General features: G+C 52.2%; 1 protein-coding gene across 1 annotated transcript in view; it reads left to right on the plus strand.

Annotated features, from left to right (window-relative positions):
* CACNA1D (calcium voltage-gated channel subunit alpha1 D) overlaps positions 1–18,434 on the plus strand; it is a 339,389-nt gene that overhangs the window by 249,845 nt on the left and 71,110 nt on the right. The window contains exons 19-27 of the mRNA XM_004615165.2: positions 291–357; positions 1,052–1,199; positions 3,793–3,922; positions 7,902–7,961; positions 11,661–11,767; positions 13,527–13,614; positions 14,685–14,792; positions 14,913–14,965; positions 16,402–16,548. Coding sequence (XP_004615222.1) covers positions 291–357; positions 1,052–1,199; positions 3,793–3,922; positions 7,902–7,961; positions 11,661–11,767; positions 13,527–13,614; positions 14,685–14,792; positions 14,913–14,965; positions 16,402–16,548 — 908 coding nt within the window. The remainder of the gene's footprint in view (positions 1–290; positions 358–1,051; positions 1,200–3,792; positions 3,923–7,901; positions 7,962–11,660; positions 11,768–13,526; positions 13,615–14,684; positions 14,793–14,912; positions 14,966–16,401; positions 16,549–18,434) is intronic.

Consider the following 18,434-nt stretch of genomic DNA (forward strand, 5'->3'; position numbering starts at 1 on the left):
GTGTGTCAGACACTGCATCAGGAATGAGCAAGACCAGCACAGTTGCAGCCAGCAGGGGAGTCCAGTCCCGAGATGCAGTTACCCAAAACCCTCATGCAGAACTGGGAGAAGCCGAGGTGGGCACATGAGCCGGCTCACCATGGAGAGGCCTCTCTCATCCCCACGTGTCACCTGCAGCACACACTTGGGAGAGAACTTCCTGCCCCGAGTTGGACAGTGGGGTTGGATCTTCACTCTGGGGCTCTCTGACATGTGCAGAACTAAGAGTCCGCCCCGCTCCGCCATCCTAGGTGACTATTGATGACTACCGAGAAGAAGATGAGGACAAGGACCCTTATCCACCCTGTGACGTGCCAGGTATGGGACTGGGGCCCCTGGCGCATGAACAAAAGGGGGTCACTCAGCCGCTGAGACTGGCCCCTCAGCCCAGCTACGGTGTCCCTGGGGCTGCTGACGTTATCGAGCCCCTGGGTCTGGTCCCTGGTGGGTTGGCTAGCTCTGCTTTCTCTCTTGGTCACAGCCAGATTGTGTCGCCCAAGTTGCAGGCTATGGGGAGAGAAAGCACAAACAGGAAGCTCACACACGCTTGGCCATCGCTGCTGTCCTTACCAGGATCCAGGGCATCTTTGCACGTGCCTGCTGCCCCTGTAGTCCAAGATGGCAGGTGTGAGGGGTAGGGGCGCCCCGAGTCCGAGTTTGTGTGACTTAAGTCACCAACACAGCTTTTCACCTGAGACAAACCAGCCCAGTGAGCAGCAGGTGGCAGGGCTCCTGCCACGTTTTACCCACACTCAGGTTCTTAGGTTCTGGGGACCTTCTTCCGTCCACTCCCTCCAGTACCAGCACCCTGACCCCTCTCATTTGGTCTGTATTCTGAAGGACTTTGACTCAAGTGCACAAAGGGATGCTGTGAAAATCTAAGTCACATTTCATGTGACCATCTTCCAAACCTAGATGTTCTTTAGTTCATCTTTAGTTCATTCCTATTAATAAACAACCCCCCACGCCCAACACACACACACACACACACAAATAAACATGTCATTTAAAGTAGGTGAAGAGGAAGAGGAGGAAGAAGAAGATGAACCTGAGGTTCCTGCTGGCCCCCGACCTCGAAGGATCTCGGAGTTGAACATGAAGGAGAAGATCGCCCCCATTCCTGAAGGGAGCGCATTCTTCATTCTTAGCAAGACCAACCCGTAAATATCCACCTTTGTAACACTCATGAGTCTCACCCTGCAGGTTGCTCAAGGGTCAGGGAATGGAGTGAGGGAAGGTGGGTCACACACACACACACACACACACACAGACACACACATCCTCTTTGGCCACAGCCTTGCCTTTATCCTTTTTGTTCCTCTCTGCTTGTCTCCCTGGAAGCCAGGGCTGAGGGTATGACAGGTTCTGGGAGGAGTACCATTCGCGGCTCTGACTCAGGCACTGGAACAGCTGGGCCAAGTACTGCTGTGTGGTTGGCACTTGTGGCTCTGGTGGTCTGTGAGTTGTCCCCAGTAAAGTTTTCCACCGAAAGGATCCTATCACGATAACTGGTCTGATACAACCCTCTGTTGGATGAGAAGTCTGTGGCCAAGTTCTACTTAGCATCATCTGCCTTCAGAGATCCACGTAGCTGCCTCTTATCCCCTCCTGAGCTTCCTGGCAGAAGACAAAGGCGGCTCGGTGGTGTTCCATAGGTGGGAGCTGTTCCATTCAGCTCTGCGATCAGCTGATTAAAATAGTACAGCGCATGATATAATGAGGGGGGGCGGCCCTGGGAACCCACTGATTACAAGTCCTGCAAGAGGAAGACACTTATTTACTAGCATGGTTTCTAGGTTTTGAATCATCTGGGGTTTGGGGGAAATGAATGAGGACCAAGATTTCTCAATGGCATAGGTAGTTCTTAGTTGTCAGACATAAACTCTGTGAAACAGCTCAGGAGACGCCAAGGGGGAGGGGTCTCGGCCCTGCAAGAAACTTCATGATACTTTCACAGGTCATCACTGCCAAGAGTTGAGGTGTCTTTACAGAGAGAGAAAGAGAGAGGGAGACAGAGAAAGACAGAGAGAGAGAGGAGGGAGAGAGAGGAGAGAGGAGAGAGAGAGGAGAGAGGAGAGAGAGAGAGGTAGAGAGGAGGGAGAGAGGGAGAGAGGAGGGAGAGAGGAGAGAGAGAGAGAGGGAGAGAGAGAGAGAGAGGGAGGGAGAGAGAGAGAGAGAGAGAGAGAGAGAGAGAGAGAGAGAGAGAACACCGTATCTATTCCGATGGTGTTGCTGAAACAGCTCACCGAGATCCGAGGGATGGATTGATTCCCTCCCACACCTGGAGCTCTCTGGCCTTCACTGCATTAGAAAGTCTCCCTTGAATACAGCCACAGGCCTGCTTGGGGGCACATCCTGGCACTAAGTAGCACCCAGAAGGGGGGCTTGAAGCAGGGAGTATCCAATTTTGAAAGTGAAAATGAAGAAAAACTTTTCAAAGGAACACCTAGATGTATTCCGTAGTGCAAAAAAATCCTTACATGGTCTGGCCTGGGAGATAATACAGCAATTAGGAGCATGACTGGCATATGCTCAACCTGGATCCGGTTCCTCACACAGGGTCATCTGAGCATCACCAGATACAGCTGGGGAGGCCTCATGCACTAGCAGGGAAAATGCAGTCACCCCCTGGCATCACAGGGAAGGCCTGAGCATTCCCGGGCCCTTGTGTTGAACCACCAGCCCGGTTGGCTGGGAATCACCAGTGGGGACAAGAGTCAGCTACGTGGGACTTCTGAAGGCAGATGATGCTAAGTAGAACGTGGCCACAAACTTCTCATTGGGCCTCCTGAGCACCACGTGGGAGCTGCGCCCTCCCCTTCTCCCTCGCCCGTACAGAAAAGGAAACACTGCGCACTGTTAGACAGTCCCAGTGGAGGGGAGCCGGCATCAGGGGCAGCAGACTTGTGTCAGGGCCTCGGAGCCATCGTCGTATCTGGGCCTGGCTGTCCTGCCTGGCTTTCTGAGGCCGCAGGACACCGTGCAACCCTCCCACGCAGTGGAGTAAGGGACTTGTGAGATGCGTGCGTAGGACGAGACTTCTCCCTCTGAACAGTTCCACTTCCACATCTCAGGAGGGTGCATGCTGAGCCAGCTCCAGACTCAGCTCGTGCAGGTCACTCTCCTGATGCAGGCGCCATAGCTGACAGTCTCACACCCTGCAGAGGTGATGCTGTCACTCTTGGTGGGTGACTGTGCTGACACTCCCCCCCCTCCCTCCCCCAACCTCAGATGCCTTCAGAGCAGGGTTAGGGTGGGGAGCAAGTCACTATCAGAAAGACAGGGTGTGGAGAGCAGCTTCTGGAAGTTCTTCCAGGGCCAGGGAGATGGCTTGTGGCTGGGGGTAGCTGGGGGTGAGGGGCACTGGAGCACCCACTTTGCGTGCAGGAGCACTGGGCTCTGGTTTGATCCTGGCCCTGAGCATCCCAGGAGCAGCCTCTATGCTGGGATTAACTCCCCCAGCTCCGCCAAAGTACCATCCCCAACAATTCCCTTATACACTATAGTTTCTCCTTTCGAAGGATGATGATCTGCATTTAAGGAATCCGTGGGCGGTGTCCGGAGCACCTTCTGGACATAGTGGCACGGCAGGCCGGTGGGCTCAGCTGTCTCGGGTGTGGAGGGGCTCATGGTGAGGCCACTCAGGTTCTCCGGGTGGAGCTATGCAGAGCCCTCTGCCCGAGCGCTCCCTGCGGCGTGGCTCAGGTGCTGGAGGCTGTGTGCACGGCAGTGTCTTCCCCTCTTTCTCTCCAGGATCCGCGTGGGCTGCCACAAGCTAATCAACCACCACATCTTCACCAACCTCATCCTCGTCTTCATCATGCTGAGCAGTGCTGCCCTGGCCGCTGAGGACCCCATCCGGAGCCACTCCTTCCGGAACACTGTAAGCCCCTGTGCAAGGACAGGCAGGCGAGGCGGGTTGGGGGGCTCGCCCTCTGGAACCACTGGGGTTACATGCCAGGGTCTTTCACATGTCAAGTTTCCAAAGCAGCTTGTTCTCTCAGGACACTCTTTACTAAATTGTGTATTTTTTTAAATTGAATTGCCGTGAGTTACAAAGATATTTATGATTGCGTTTCAGGCACACATGTTCCAACACCAATCCCTTCAGCAGTGTCCACTTCCCGCCACCAGTGTCTCCAGTTTACCTGCCAGTCCCAGCCTGCCTCGGTGGCAGGCACTTTCCCCTTTGTATTCCTGCCCCTGATTTATCCCCCCAGACCCCTGTCCCTGTGGCAAGCTTCCGGCTAAAGACTTGATTCTCCTGCACTTCATTTCTATTGCCTTTGGGCTGGATCGCGGATTCTTTTTTTTTTTAATTTATTTTATTGAATCACCATGTGGAAAGTTACAAAGTTCTCAGGCTTGTGTCTCAGCTATACAATGCTCAAACACCCATCCCTTCACCAGTGCCCATATTCCACCACCCAAAAAAAAAAAACAGTATACCTCCCGCCCCCCACCACCCAACCCCGCCCCCCGCATAACTGATAACTTTCACTTCCTTTTCTTTTTACCTTGATTACATTCCATATTTCAACACAAAACTCACTATTGTTGTTGGAGTTTCAACACAGAACTCACTATTCTTGTTGGAATTTATCCCCCAAGAATATGGCCCTATTGACAGGGAAACATTTGATAATTAGTTTTTCACTGATGAGAATGAAGAGAATGAAGAGATATACTGCGGCCGCGCGGTTTAGGTGAATCGTGGATTCTTAAGCTTCATTTTTAATACTTTATGGCCACTTTTCACCTACCAGTGGTCCTCTTTCTCTTCCTCCTTGTTCCCTGCCACAGACCCCTTGGTCCCCTTCCTCTCCCCAGTCGAGTTCCCATATCTACGTAGGTTGGGGTTTCTGCCTGGTGGGTGCACCCTGGCATCATGCCCATCCCCTGCTGGGGACCATGACCATTGTCAGCCTCACACCTCACAGCCTCACTCACCGCGCTGCTAGTTCCCTCTCTGAGGAGAAGGACAAGCGGGGAGGCTGAGGGGCCGGGACTGGAGAAGGTGGGGGAGAGGAGTGTGTTGCAGAGGGCGAGCGGTGGCTGAGGAGACAGCACTCCTAGGAGAGTTTCCTGTTTGGTATCTCCGTAATGGTAGCGCCTCTCCTCGCCAGCTAGGTCTGACTCAGGCACTCGTAGCATCTCGGCTCCAGCAGTGGAGACAGCGGAGAAGTTGGGTCACCTGTGGATGGCCTGGCTATCTTGCCGGGAGCCATTCCAGGGGGTCAGCAGACCACCCTCCCCCCCACCCCACTTCCCACAGGATCTTAGGGGTTCACCCTGGGCCCAGACCCGGGAATCCCAGCCTCACCCACGCGGGGCCTCTATCTGGCCATCCGATTTGGGGAAATTTGAAGATTGAGGCAAAGGCCCAGATTAGTGTCCCTGGGATTTGGGCCATGAAACCCTGTGTCTGGCAGGACCTCGTTTCCAGACTCTTGGTCGGAAGCAGCAAACCTCATCTAGCTGACTGGTCTGGTCAGAGTGGACTAAGAGGAAGCCAGGGAGGAAGGGCTTCCCCCAGGAAAGCTGCGAAAGATCTCACTTCTCTGTGCTCACAGGCCCTTCTGAGGATACCCCATCTGTCTCTGAGCTATTACATGCCTGAGTTCGAAGTCCTTGATTTCCACCAGAGAAGTGAGATTCTCACATGGAAAAGTGGCAGGGGGTGGGTGTCATGGTATAGAGAACAATGTGTGCTTGACCTCCAGGGTCAGGAGCTCATCTAAGGCACGACTTCTTCAATGTTCTCTATTTATGGCCACTTTTTACCAGCAAACCTTTTACACACGCCCCCTCTATAGAAATTTGAAAAACAGGCATAGAAACCAAACATTTACTGACAGTAAATCACAGAAAACTGTATTTTAAAACCTTACTCACCTACAGTTATGTGATCCCGTTTTGCGTTGTGACCTGCAGTTTAAGTAGTTAAACTCTAGAACAACTTATGTTGACATTGTTTACTTTGAGGGCTGATGAGATTTTAAAAATTATTATTATAATCACTTCTTCCTGAGTCAACTTCCTCCACTTTCCCCAAGAACGTGGTTAGTGCTTTAAAAATATGGAAGGGGTGTGTGTGTATGAGGAACACTTACTAAAAGACCCACCCACTTAACAAACATGTCAGTATAAGATCTTATCAGTGGACTCTGTTCTTATCAGTGGACTCTGATGGACAGCGGAGGTATTCATCTAGTGTGATGAGGACTTGAGCTTCTTAAACTTCTTTTTCCCCCAGTGCCTGCCCCAACTGTTTCTGCCCGTGAGTGTGTGATCTTTTGTTCCTTCACAAACTAACTGGACTCTTGCCTTAGCTGGGGGCTCAGTGGGAGAGAGAGCGGAGGCCAAGTCAGGAACGACACACTGGGCTCAGGAGCTGATATGCCCCTCCCTCCCTGCTGCCTCAGCAGCTGGTGGGTAGCGTGGGAGTCTTGCTGAGCCCCCAGTTGCTGTTCCCCTAAACAGTCCTGCTTGGGACCATATGGGGGAAGGTAGGGTGAGTCCTGGAAATGTATTGGAAATACCCTTCAGGGCCTGAGGAACAAACGTGCCAAAGAGCCCTAGCAAAATTGACACACCTGAGAAATGGACCCCATTTGGGAAATGAAAACGGAGAAGCGACCACCAGCTGGGGAGAGCTGTCCTTTGGAGCTGAGGCCTGTCTGACGGGCAGAGCACTGAAGGCTGCTCCCCCAGAGCGCGGACTCCAGACTGGAAACAGGCCCCTTACACTATGCTGTGCTCAGCTGATGACAGTGGGGCCTGAGCCTCGCCCCACCCCCACTGCCACATTGTCCCAACTTCCTTGTCTCTTGCATGACGGGGATTGTCCTGTGTGGTCTCCGTGTTCCCCTCTCGCTCTGCTCTTTTCACTGTGGACCACAGCCATCACGAACAGAGGCAGCCACAAAAGAAAACCCTCTTGGCGTGGGCAAAGCTTGGTCTCTGTGGCAAAGAGTCTCTCTGGGACCACTTGGTTGAGAGGGCAGAGCTGTGGCTGCTGGCCCACCTGCCTGCTTTTGCTGGCCCCAGGGTTCTCACGAGAAGCGGCATCTGCTGCAGGGGTCAGTTAGCAAGACTCGCCCGGCCAGAGGACCTGGTGTTTGTAGCCACACTAACAGGATAGCTCAGAAATGATGGTTCCAGGCAGCCTGTTCTTTGAGTCAGGACAGTGAGGTGAAAAACCAGCTCTGGGAAAGACAGACAGACTCTGGGAGTGACAGGCAGGCAGAAGCTGATGAGGGACCCTTCCTGCTGGGTTGAGCCAGCTGGACCACCAATGCGGGAAGGTGTTGACTTCATGGTTAAGTGAGCAGGTATTGAGGGAATGTCATGAGGATGCCAACCCGGTGGAAGATTCCGGTCCCTCTCCTGAAGCCATTGGTATCTTTATGCATGTCTCTCCAGTAATCTGAAGCTCCACTGGACGGCACTGTATCTCATGCAGCCAGTACTAGAGATCCCAATTGTGTGTGTGTGTGTGTGTGTGTGTGTGTGTGTGTGTGTGTGGTGTGTGTGTGCGCACGCTGGCTTTTTCTGGGGCCACCAGTGCTCTGTGATGAGAATCAGTTCCGAGTGTTTAGAGAGGAGCCCCTGGATGTGTAAGACATGAAAAGGGGGAGAGTCCGCGGGATTGCTTAAAGGAGGTAAGTGTTCCCTGATCTCTGCCTTTGGGTCCAACAGATGAACTGTCTTTGAGGATCTCTACACTGAGTTGGGAGCAGAGGCTCATCCTGGGAGAATAGCTCCCAGCGTGCATGAGGGGACATGACCCTGGGGCGAGAGGTTGTGGCTGAGGGGGTGCCTGGTGCTCCCGTCTCATTGCTGCGTGTTGTGCTTTGCAGATACTGGGCTACTTTGACTATGCTTTCACAGCCATCTTTACTGTTGAAATCCTGTTAAAGGTAACGGCTCTTCTTTGACCCTCACATACTCCGATGCCGCCGTCCCAGTAATATTGCCATTCTCTGTTTACCTTCCAGATGCTAGGTTATGCAGATTATGTCTTCACGGGTACTTTTGCATTTGAGATCCTTTTGAAGGTAACAGGTTGCCCAGCTGTGTTTTGGGGCCGTCTCCTGCGTGTGGCTCCAGCCAAAAGTGGAGTGCTTTTGACTATTTTTGGTTTTTTGTTCTTCTGTGATCAGACTACACTTTTTTTTTTTTAACCTGAGGATTTTTTTTTTCCCCTGAACTTTTCAACTTTTCAAAATAAATTTTAGGCTATTTCTTGTGAATCTTTGAATGCATGTAAGAGCTACTTTAGCTTCATAACAGTCACTGGAAATGACTTTTTTTTCCTTTTTAAAATATTCCTCTGGAATGTTTCAGCCGATAAGATACACCTGTTGGTGTGAACTGTCTTCCCTCTTCCTGATATCCAAGTCAGAGGAAAACCACCTATCCTGTGAAAGGAAGACACTGCTTCTCATTTCTATGGTTGAAATTGGTTTTTGATGACCTAAAATAGTAACACACTATTTTCTTGCAACAGGATTTGCAAGATAATCAGGCGTATCCGTGTAAAGATGCTCTCTATCTGTCGTAATGGATGGGCTTACATTTACATCGATGACAGGAGCACGCCTGGCGTGCTAATGTACGTCCATCCATGAGTCCACAGTCGATCCTCGCCCTTGCTGCATGCGGTTTGAGTACTGAGTGTGGGGGCTTGCCCCCAAGACTGGCTCAGTGGTGTAGCCCTGGGACACCGTGGCCATGGGAACCGTCTCACCATCATCTCCTAATGCAGAGACAAGCTGGGAAGCAAGGGCTTTTAGCTACAATTTTCCATAAACCGTTTTGGTGTTTTTTTTGTGTGCAACCTGGAAGGTGGGGGAGGAGGGGCAGAAAAACAACACTTTTTATGTAAAACAGCTACTCTGGAACTTGGGCTCTTTACAAAATCTTCTCTCAAGTGAAGCTGTAACATTGCCAGAGAAGGGTGTATTTCTTTCCCCTCTCTCTCTCTCTCTCTCTCTCTCTCTCTCTCTCTCTCTCTCTCTCTCTCTCTCTCTCTCTCTCTTTCTCTCTCTTAATTAATACAAACAGCACAAAACCAACTTTGTTGAATCCTCTGGGGGCTGGGGCCTGTAGCCATAGTACAGCTGGTAGGACATTAGCCTGGCACACAACTGACCCAGGTTTGATCCCTGGCATCACATATGTTCCTTGAGCCCACCAGGAGGGATCCCTCAGCATAGACCCAGGAGTGAGAGCCACAAGCAACCCCAGATACGGCCCCCAAACCATTAAATAAATTAATTGAAATCTTCTGAACTTATAATTTCATTTTCCTACCTTTGCATCAGTGAACTTGAGAGCTTGGCTGACAGTTCTCTGCAGAGCAAGACATTGTCCCAGTCTTGGTGTGACATGTGTGGGTGGAGAGATACAGCCCAGGAGAGATACACCACCCTTACTGGGAGCAGGGACACTCACGGGCCACTGCTTGACTCAGAACTGCTGATTGGTTGTCATTTTTGGTAATTTTTCCTATTTAAACCATTTGGAGAAAGGTTCCACTTACTCTGATACTTAGATACACACTCTGATTTTATATAAATAGATAGGTATACACATATATATCATATATGTATATTTACAGAGAGAAAAAGAGAGTACACATGCTCGTGGGTCATGGGACATGAGGTTACAGGATTGCCTAAAAAGAAAAAGGAAAGGGCCAGAGTGATAGCACAGAAGTAAGGCACTTGCCTTGCACGCAGCCAGCCCAGGTGTGATCCCTGGCACCCTTTATGGCCCCTTAAACCCCACCAGGAGTGATCCCCGAGCCCAGAGCCAGGATTGTAAGCTCTGAGCACTACTGGGTGTGACCCCCAAAGAAGGAAGAAATAAAAATCAGTGATGACTTTTTTTAAATTTCAGTGTCTATGCCTCAATGACTTAAGTGTTTCAAGTTGTTCTTCATTTTAGAGACTGGAAAATTAAGCTGAAAGCAATAAGGATTCAGAAAATCCCCAGAGCAGCTATGGGCTGAAGTGGTGGTCTCTGGTGGGCTGAGGAGCTCAGCAGGGCTGTTCCCTGACTTGGTTCCACCATGTGAAATTGCCATTTTTATAAGCAATAAAAGCAGTAAGCTTTGGCAACGTTGCAAAGCTTGGCATGATTCTTTCCGAACTCTGCATCTTCTGTAACTGAGCCTCCCTCCACCTTCCTTTTTTTTCATTTGAAATAACTCTTTACATTTAGCTGTTTCCTCCAAGAAGCTTCCTCAGCAAACTCTCTTTTCTTTCGCCAGTAGCACACATCATGTGGCGCGCCCGGTGTTTCAGGCATGGTGGAGAGCGAGCAACTCAGAGTAGAGAGACCAGGGCTTGGATGCAACTCAGTGCTAGAGCACATGCCTCACACACGCAAGGCCCTGGGTTGGATCCCCAGCACTGCAGTATAACAATTAATAAATGAATGAAATGCTAAAACCCCTCAGGATCAGGAAGGGACCCACCTGGGAAAACGTGCACACTTCTGGTGGGCTTCATCTTTTTCTGCAGCCCCCTCACGGACCGGGGAAGGCTGGGATGCAACTGTAGTTTCTCCCTGGGGTTGGGTGGGACCAAGATGAAGGGACAGGCCAGGTGATCTGAGCAACAGTGACGTCCTGATAAGTCTGGCCACCTGGACCTGCCCCAAGGCAGAGCGAAGCTGTCCTTGAGATGTGCCAACGATGGATTCACCGTGAGATTTGTCATTGCTGTCATAAACTGGTCTCTTAGTGGTCCAAATTTGGAGATGGGAATCATGATTAAATGGGAGAGGGGAGCAGGGACTCAGAAACTACACAGGCTCTCAGGGATGTAGGACCTGCCGTTTGTCCAGCAGTTAGGGACTCATTCGACAGTTTGGCCCCACAGTCGTCTCAGCTGGGCCGGTTTTCAGCCACCATATGAGTAAACTCATCTGCATTCGACTTGGTAAGGCCCCACTTCTGGGACACGTGGGTCTCCTGGCAGACCAGGAACTTGGGTTCGGCCAGATGCAGCTCAGCCCCATGTCCTTGTTTGTTGGATTTAGCTGGACATGATGTTTTGGCAGTGTGAACCCTGCCCCTGTGTCCTGGGGCTTCCCAAGGGCACGTACATATTTGTTTGGTTCTGAGATTGGGGGTTGGGGAGCCCATGAGGACATGTATGAATGTCCACTCAAAGGCTTGCCTCCAGGTTCCCACAGGACAGTGGTGCAGGTGACAGTCCTTCCCCAGGAAAAGATGATCTCTACCTTTTAAAAATGCTTTAGAAATCCGCCACCCTTTATCTTTGTTTTGGGGTCAGACCCAGAGGTGCTCAGGGCTTATTCCTGGCTCGGCTAGCTCAGGGAGCATTTCTAGTGGGACTCAGGGGACCATATGTAGTGACAGGGATTGAACCAGGGTCACCATAGGCAAGGCTGTTTGCTCTACAATCTCTCCGACCCCCTTTGTCCACATTTAAACAGACCACTCTCTCTCAGCCCTGTGCTTTATGTCTCTGGCTTCCTCAACACTGTTAAGAAAGTCAGGTTTCCCTCAAGGTTTTGGAGAGAGCCCAGGTTTCTTGCCCCGCTGGGGAGACGAGCAGGTCATTCACTCCCGGCTCTCCTCGCAGATGACGACGTTTGGAGCCTTCCTCCACAAAGGGGCTTTCTGCCGGAACTACTTCAACTTGCTGGACATGCTGGTTGTCGGGGTGTCTCTTGTCTCCTTTGGGATCCAGTGAGTATTCTGCTGTGTGTGTCTGTCTGGCTGTTTGTTGGTTGGGAGGGTTGTTGTGAGGAATTCCAACACGGGCCAGGCGTTGTGATCACCTTTCATTTCCAGGAAAGTTGTGTTTGCACCCATGCCAGACAGCATGGGCAGCTACTGCTTGATTTCCCATTTTCGTTTCCTGCATGGGACTCCCTGGGGTATCTCTTCTCACTCTCTGTGACATTCGCTTCTAAGAGAGGGTGAAAACTGTCTCCATAAGGGGGAGGGAAGCCAGGTTCCAGCCTGAGTCCTCCAAGGCCTCTCAGGAGCAGTATTCCCCTCCTCAATGAAAGGGGCCGGGGGTTGGGGTGGAGTGATAGTACTGTGGGGAGGGCACTGGCCTTGCATGCAGACAACCTGGGCTCCGTCCCCAGCATCCTGTATATCCCCTGAGCACCACCCAGAGTAACTCCCGAGTGCAGAGATAGGAGTAAACCCCCCCTGAGCATTGCCAGGTGTGGCCCCTTCTCCCCATCCCTCCCCCCCCCAAAAAAATGAATGAGGATACAGTGGCGCTGCCAGGCCCTTTCACCTTGGCTATTGGAGGCGTCCCTGGGTCCTGGGGTCTGTCTGCTGGCCCTTGTGGGTCTCTCTAACTCTCAGCAATCTGCCAGCCAGGGCCCAGGGCCTGTCCCTCGCAGTTATGACATTCCTCTAGGGACTAGCCCGGCTCTCCATAGCCAGGAGTCTGTGCGGGGACGCCCCTGAGCGTATTGGAGCCCCTCCCCCACCCCGCCTGCAGGAGGCGCTGACCACCCATTACCCCCTTAGAGAGCACAGGCACCGCAGGGAAGCAGGGAGGCCGTCTCCCTCAGAGGGTTCGGGACCAGCCTTCTCTGTCAGCCCTCCCCACCCCCACTGCCGCCCTGCAGGCATCCCCTGGACACACACGCACACCAGTGTATTTCTAGTGTCCGTGCACGGGCAGCGGTACCTCCCTCTTCAGGGGTTCAGTGCCCTCCACCCCCATACGTGTCCCCCGAGCTGCATTCTCATTCGTGCCTTCTTGTGTGCTGTTCTTAGTCCAGCCAACCACCTGCCCCCCTGCTCCCAGCTTCACGGGGAGCCTTCCCAGCATCCCCAAGGTGCTTCCCAAGCTCTGTTGCTATTGCCATGCTGGTTTGCAGTTGCCTGCCTTCTTCGTATCATTCGTGTGTGTGTGTGTGTGTGTGTGTGTATGTGTGTGTGTGTGTTTTGGTTTGGGGGCCACACCCAGAGGTGTTCAGGGTGTACTCCTGACTCTGTGCTCAGGAATTACTCCTGGTTATGCTCAGGAGACCTGGTTATGCTCAGGGGTGTAAGGGATTAAACCCAGGACAGCCACTGGCAAATGCAAACACCCTACCCACTGTTGCTGCAAGCCCCTCTCTTTCTCAAAGAAAGGACTCCTGGTCGGAGGAGAAGCCCAGCACCAAAGTATCACAGCGGTTCTCCTAACCTAACAGCCAAAACTGGCGCCTCAAAGCCAAGTGTTGCCTAGAATTTACCTCTGGCCAAAAAGACAAAGTCAATTCCAACACAGTGATTCCTGCCTAGTTGAGGCCCCACGCAGGCCAGTGGGTCTGGCTTTGGAGTCACTGGGAGGAATAACCCATGGCCCTGGTAGCCCCCCTCCCCCCCAGAGATGGCTCGGCTCCACGTGTTATTAAAGCAAAAACCAGAAAGAGACCCTCCAGAGATTGAGTCCCACTGTCCTACTTGCTTTCCTCCCCTCTCTTTGCCTCAGATCTAGTGCCATTTCCGTGGTGAAGATTCTGAGGGTCCTCCGAGTCTTGCGGCCCCTCCGGGCGATCAACAGAGCCAAAGGACTGAAGGTTTGGACGCTGCGGCTGTGGGCTGGGTGGCGTCTGGGCAGCCTGGCTGTCATGCTGGCTCTGCTGGGCCACGGCTGGGCTGCAGCCTGAAGAACTGTGGGTTATCACTCAGCAGAGGACACTGCTCTTGGTGCTTTGCTCGGGGAAGGCTTTTACAAATGAGTTATGCTGTTGAGTTTTGTTCATTGAAGATACCTCACTTGGTTGCTGTTCATTAATTACTTTGTGGGCTGGGGTGGGCTACACCTGGCCATGCTCTGGGGTTACTCCTAACTCTGCTAGGGGTCACTCGGATTGAATGGGGGTCAACCACATGCATGGAACGCACCTGAATCCATGCAGTATTTCTCTGACTCATATTACTGTCTTTTTTGAATCGCATTAAAAAAAATTTATTATTGAATCACCATAAGGTACAGTTACAGATTTATAAACTTTCATGCTTGCATTTCAGTCATACAATGATCGAGTACCCATCCCTCCACCAGTGCCCATTTTCCACCACCAATGGTCCCAGCATCCCTCCCACCACCCCTACTCCATCCCCTCCACCCCACCCCGCCTCTGTGGTGGGGCATTCCCTTTTGCTCTCTCTCTCTCTCCTTTTGGGTGTTGTGGTTTGCAATAGAGGTATTAAGTGGCCATCATGTTTGGTCTGTAGTCTACTTTCAGCCCGAATCTCCCATCTCCAGCAAGTTTAATTGATTTGTTTTGCTTTTAAAACAAAGAAGAGTCTCATGTAGATGATCCAAATGACCGTGGTGGGGTGGGAGGTCGCATTTTCCTAAGTTGTTTTACAGAAGAGCCTTAGTCCTCTGGCCCAGACCATGCTGTGTCCCTCCTTTTCCACTGACTAAACTTTCCAGAGGAACTGGCAAAGGGGTCCATTTGTGGAGTGCTGGTCCCAGTCTGTGAGGTGCTAAGACTGACTCCCAGCCAATCACTACCTGAGAGACTGAGACAGCACAGGATCAGACAAATCACATAAAAATTTGCCAAATTCTTGACGTGCATTAGCTGCCCATCAGCCCCAGGCTGTGACTATTAACCTCTCCCGCCCTTCTCCCCAGCATGTCGTCCAGTGCGTCTTTGTGGCCATCCGGACCATCGGCAACATCATGATCGTCACCACCCTCCTCCAGTTCATGTTTGCCTGCATCGGGGTCCAGCTGTTCAAGGTACACAGATGACCCTGTGCTCAGAGTCCCAAAGCCTGGCTGGTTCCCAGGGGCAGCGCAGGGCGGGGGCTGGGGTGGGGCTGGGAAGAAGCCTACCTCTGACTGCCTGTTCCACACCAGGGCAAGTTCTATCGCTGCACGGACGAAGCCAAAAGTAACCCTGAGGAATGCAGGTGAGCCTCCTGGATGCTTGAGTCAGGCTCGGGGACAGGGAGGAAAGCCCTGGGGTTTGCACGTGCCGGCATTTCGGGGCGCTCTCCGTGGGCCCAAGAAGGCATGTGTGCTCAGCCTCTGGATGGAGCAAGGACAGGGGTTTTGTTGTCTTGGAAGTGACAGGAAGGACTAGTGCAAGCTGTGAAGGTCAGTGGCATTTTTGTACAACCGCACACCTACAAGTGCCTCCTCTGTCTGGCCCAAAGGTCTTTATTACCCCTCCGGACAGTGGGTGAAGCTTTTGATGTTTTTGGTGTTGAATCAGTAAGCTGGAGGTGGGGGGACGCCCTAAAATCTAAAAGCATCTGCTGTGGAATCCCCTCCTGGAAAGGCCTACCTACAGCCACATGGGTGGTTTCTCCTTAAATCAGGCCCAGAAGTTCAGCGCTCTGTTCAGAATTCGCTCACCCTCTTCCAGCCCCTGCTGTTTTCTTGGCCCATCACTTACCCGCACTTGGGCCCTATTTCTATCCATGACCGAGAGCCAGCCAAGATACTGCAGGGCAGCCCCCATGCCCCCCGCCTCCCAACACCTCACCCCCCCACCATTGCTCTCCAGTGGCACTTGCCAAGACAGTGGCTAACTCGGTTCTGCAAATGTGGGGTTTCAGGGGCACCCACTGTAGTCTGGCTGTGGCTGTTGGGGGTCCAAGGGCACCCATGACAGTCTGGTTGTTGCTGTGCACCCACCAACAGGGGCACCTCTGCCCAGTCTGCAGGGTTCAGGGAATGACACGGGGCATTGCATGGCCCTTCTTCCCCAGTGGCTCAGACATGCGGTGCTTTGCAGAGATGAAATTCTGTTAGAAATCCTGGGGGCCGGAATTTGTAGAATTCCCTGGGAACCAAAATTTGGAGTATTGCTAATAAGCAAAGAGCAATTTGATTAACGTACAAATGCAAACTAGAGGGCTTCTCCTGAGCACACCATATTTCACCACAGTGTCACATTCTGCGAAACTTTTTAAAAAGATTATAATTTTTGAACTGAAGCAGTGTGTGACAGAGAAGTGGTGATGATGATGCTGTGAAATGCAGCATTTCCCAGAGCATCGGAATTCTCCAAAGCCACAGCTTTGGATGTGTCCATAGGGACCTGAGCCCATGGAAATGATATCTGCTTCCACCTTATTGTTTTAAATTAACCAGCTTTTGTTGGGCATCTTCCCACTTGCTCTGGAGTGCTCCAGACCAGTTTAGCAGCCGATTCTTTGAAGTGCCAAGCAAAATAAGTGCAGGGCAGAACTGGTGAGGTGCTGGACCCAAGAAGAGCTGGCAGGACCTGCTCAGGCTGTCGCCCACGGACTCTGAGAGTGACCATGGCAAAGGGGTGAACAGGGTATCTGTGCCTGCGCCAAGGAGAGGTGGGATAAGCCCCTCTTGTTTTCCTCCGCAGGGGCCTTTTCATCCTCTACAAGGACGGGGATGTTGATAACCCCGTGGTCCGGGAGAGGATCTGGCAAAACAGCGACTTCAATTTTGACAATGTCCTGTCTGCCATGATGGCACTTTTCACCGTGTCCACATTTGAGGGCTGGCCTGAGTGAGTACAGAGGGGTGCGTGTCTCCCGGGGAGGGTGGGGGGGGGGAGCGTTCACGACTGCACCTTTCCTCCTGGTGCAAGTCCAGATGCTTTCCAATGGCTGGACTTGTCCCAGCACTTGGTCACTTTGGGCCCGTAAGTAATTGTTCTTTGGTCCACAGGGCCTCTCTCTCTCTGATTAGTCTTTGTGGCCAGCAGACTGGATTCTTGGATCTGTGACGTGGGGTCAGGGGTGGGTCCCCAGGCAGGGGTTCCTCTCAGCTGGCTCCTGGGGAACGCATCGGGGTGGGCATGGGGAGTTCCCAGAGGCCTGCGTATGCCGGCTCCTGTCTGCCTGTCATGTGGGTGTAACTGGTCCACTCATCTGCAGCAGGTCTCTGGGTGTCCTAGCTCCCATGCCCCCCTTCCCAGCACAGCGGATGCTGTGGTGCCAGTGCTTTTGTCGATGGCTCACTCATCCAAGGTGCTTGTGATGCCGACTCACACGGTGTGCCATCTGAGGGGCTGAGGCGTACACATGACTTGGTCCCCTTTCCGATTCAGAGTGTCGTACAGAATAGAGTCCTAAGCATGGCAAGGAAGGGTTACTTTTAAATGGCTCCTATTTTGATGGGTGAAGTAAGACAAGTGGAGAGAAGGAAGAAGGTGGAATATGAGGAGGGTCTCCCGTGCTTTCTTACCCTCAGCTCTCTGTGCCATACCACTGCCAGCCTCCACCACCCAATTTTTGGGACATAAGTGGAGTCCCGAATGTCAGGAATCTGGGACCAGAAGAACTGAAATGGGGCGAACAGGCTGGTTCCCTCTGGGTACCTGTGAGCATCTGTCACTGTCTGGCAGTGCATGTCACCTGGGAGCGATGAGCCAATTCCAACACGGACTAAGAGTGATAGTTCATAGACGCAGACATGAACTACTGACTGGGAACCAACAGATGCCGACCAATGATTAGTGGTCGATTGACAAGTTTATTCGGGGCAAGCAGTGATTTATATAGAGGCAAAAGGAACACAGTGTGTACCGGATGAGGGCATATGGTAAGGGGAGGCAAGGGGGAAGATTAATGGTTGCGCAACAACTTACAGCTTCAGGGATCACAAACTCAGAGTCTTTAAGCTCTCTAAACAGAAACAAAGCTTATTCTCCTTAAAGGTTTCTAATGGCAACCCACACCCCCAAGGCCGGCCAGTGGTAAATTATTAATCTGTACTATTCTCTGGGGAGCGCTAGGTCCCCTGGCATCAGTCCGTTGCCATTGTCTGGACTGAGTATCCAAAGCCGTTGCCTCTAGGAACCCTGGAGGGACCTCACAGGTCACCCAGTCCAGGGGGCTCAAGAGCTGCACCAGCAGGGACTCGTGAAAGCAGCCAAAAGAGTTCCCGGGATCCTCCGAGAGTGGCGGGGCAGCTGGAAGGAGCATTTCTTGTCGGACCTGGCCCAGCTGACTAAAGTGGCCTGGAGTGTGTGGCTAAGCTATAGCTCACTCAGGATGTGGCCACCCAGGGGAACTCATCAGACTTGGAGCTGGGGACTTGGAGGAGCAGGTTCCACTTCAGTTCTGCCCCGAGGATCGTGACCTTTGGTCTGTGAGCTTCCAGACAAAGGCACTGTGGTCATGTCCACCTTTCCCAGAGCCTGTGTGCGTGGCTGGCACCAGGCAGGCATCGTGGGGCGGGTAACCCAGAAGGATTGCATCGGCGTCAGGATGGGGCTGCCCCAAAGCTGGAGTGTGGAGTTGGATTTCCCTCTTCCTATTTGGAGTTCTCCTTGGCATCTGCTTAATTTTAGTTTATTTTAGTTTAGGGAACCTCTTTTTTTCTTTGGAAAAAACCTTTGCCACTATCTATAGTTTTCGGTTCCCCCAGCATCTCGCAGCTGGTGCTCGC

Source organism: Sorex araneus, chromosome 4 (genome assembly GCF_027595985.1).
Source record: "Sorex araneus isolate mSorAra2 chromosome 4, mSorAra2.pri, whole genome shotgun sequence".
Lineage (NCBI taxonomy): Eukaryota > Metazoa > Chordata > Mammalia > Eulipotyphla > Soricidae > Sorex > Sorex araneus.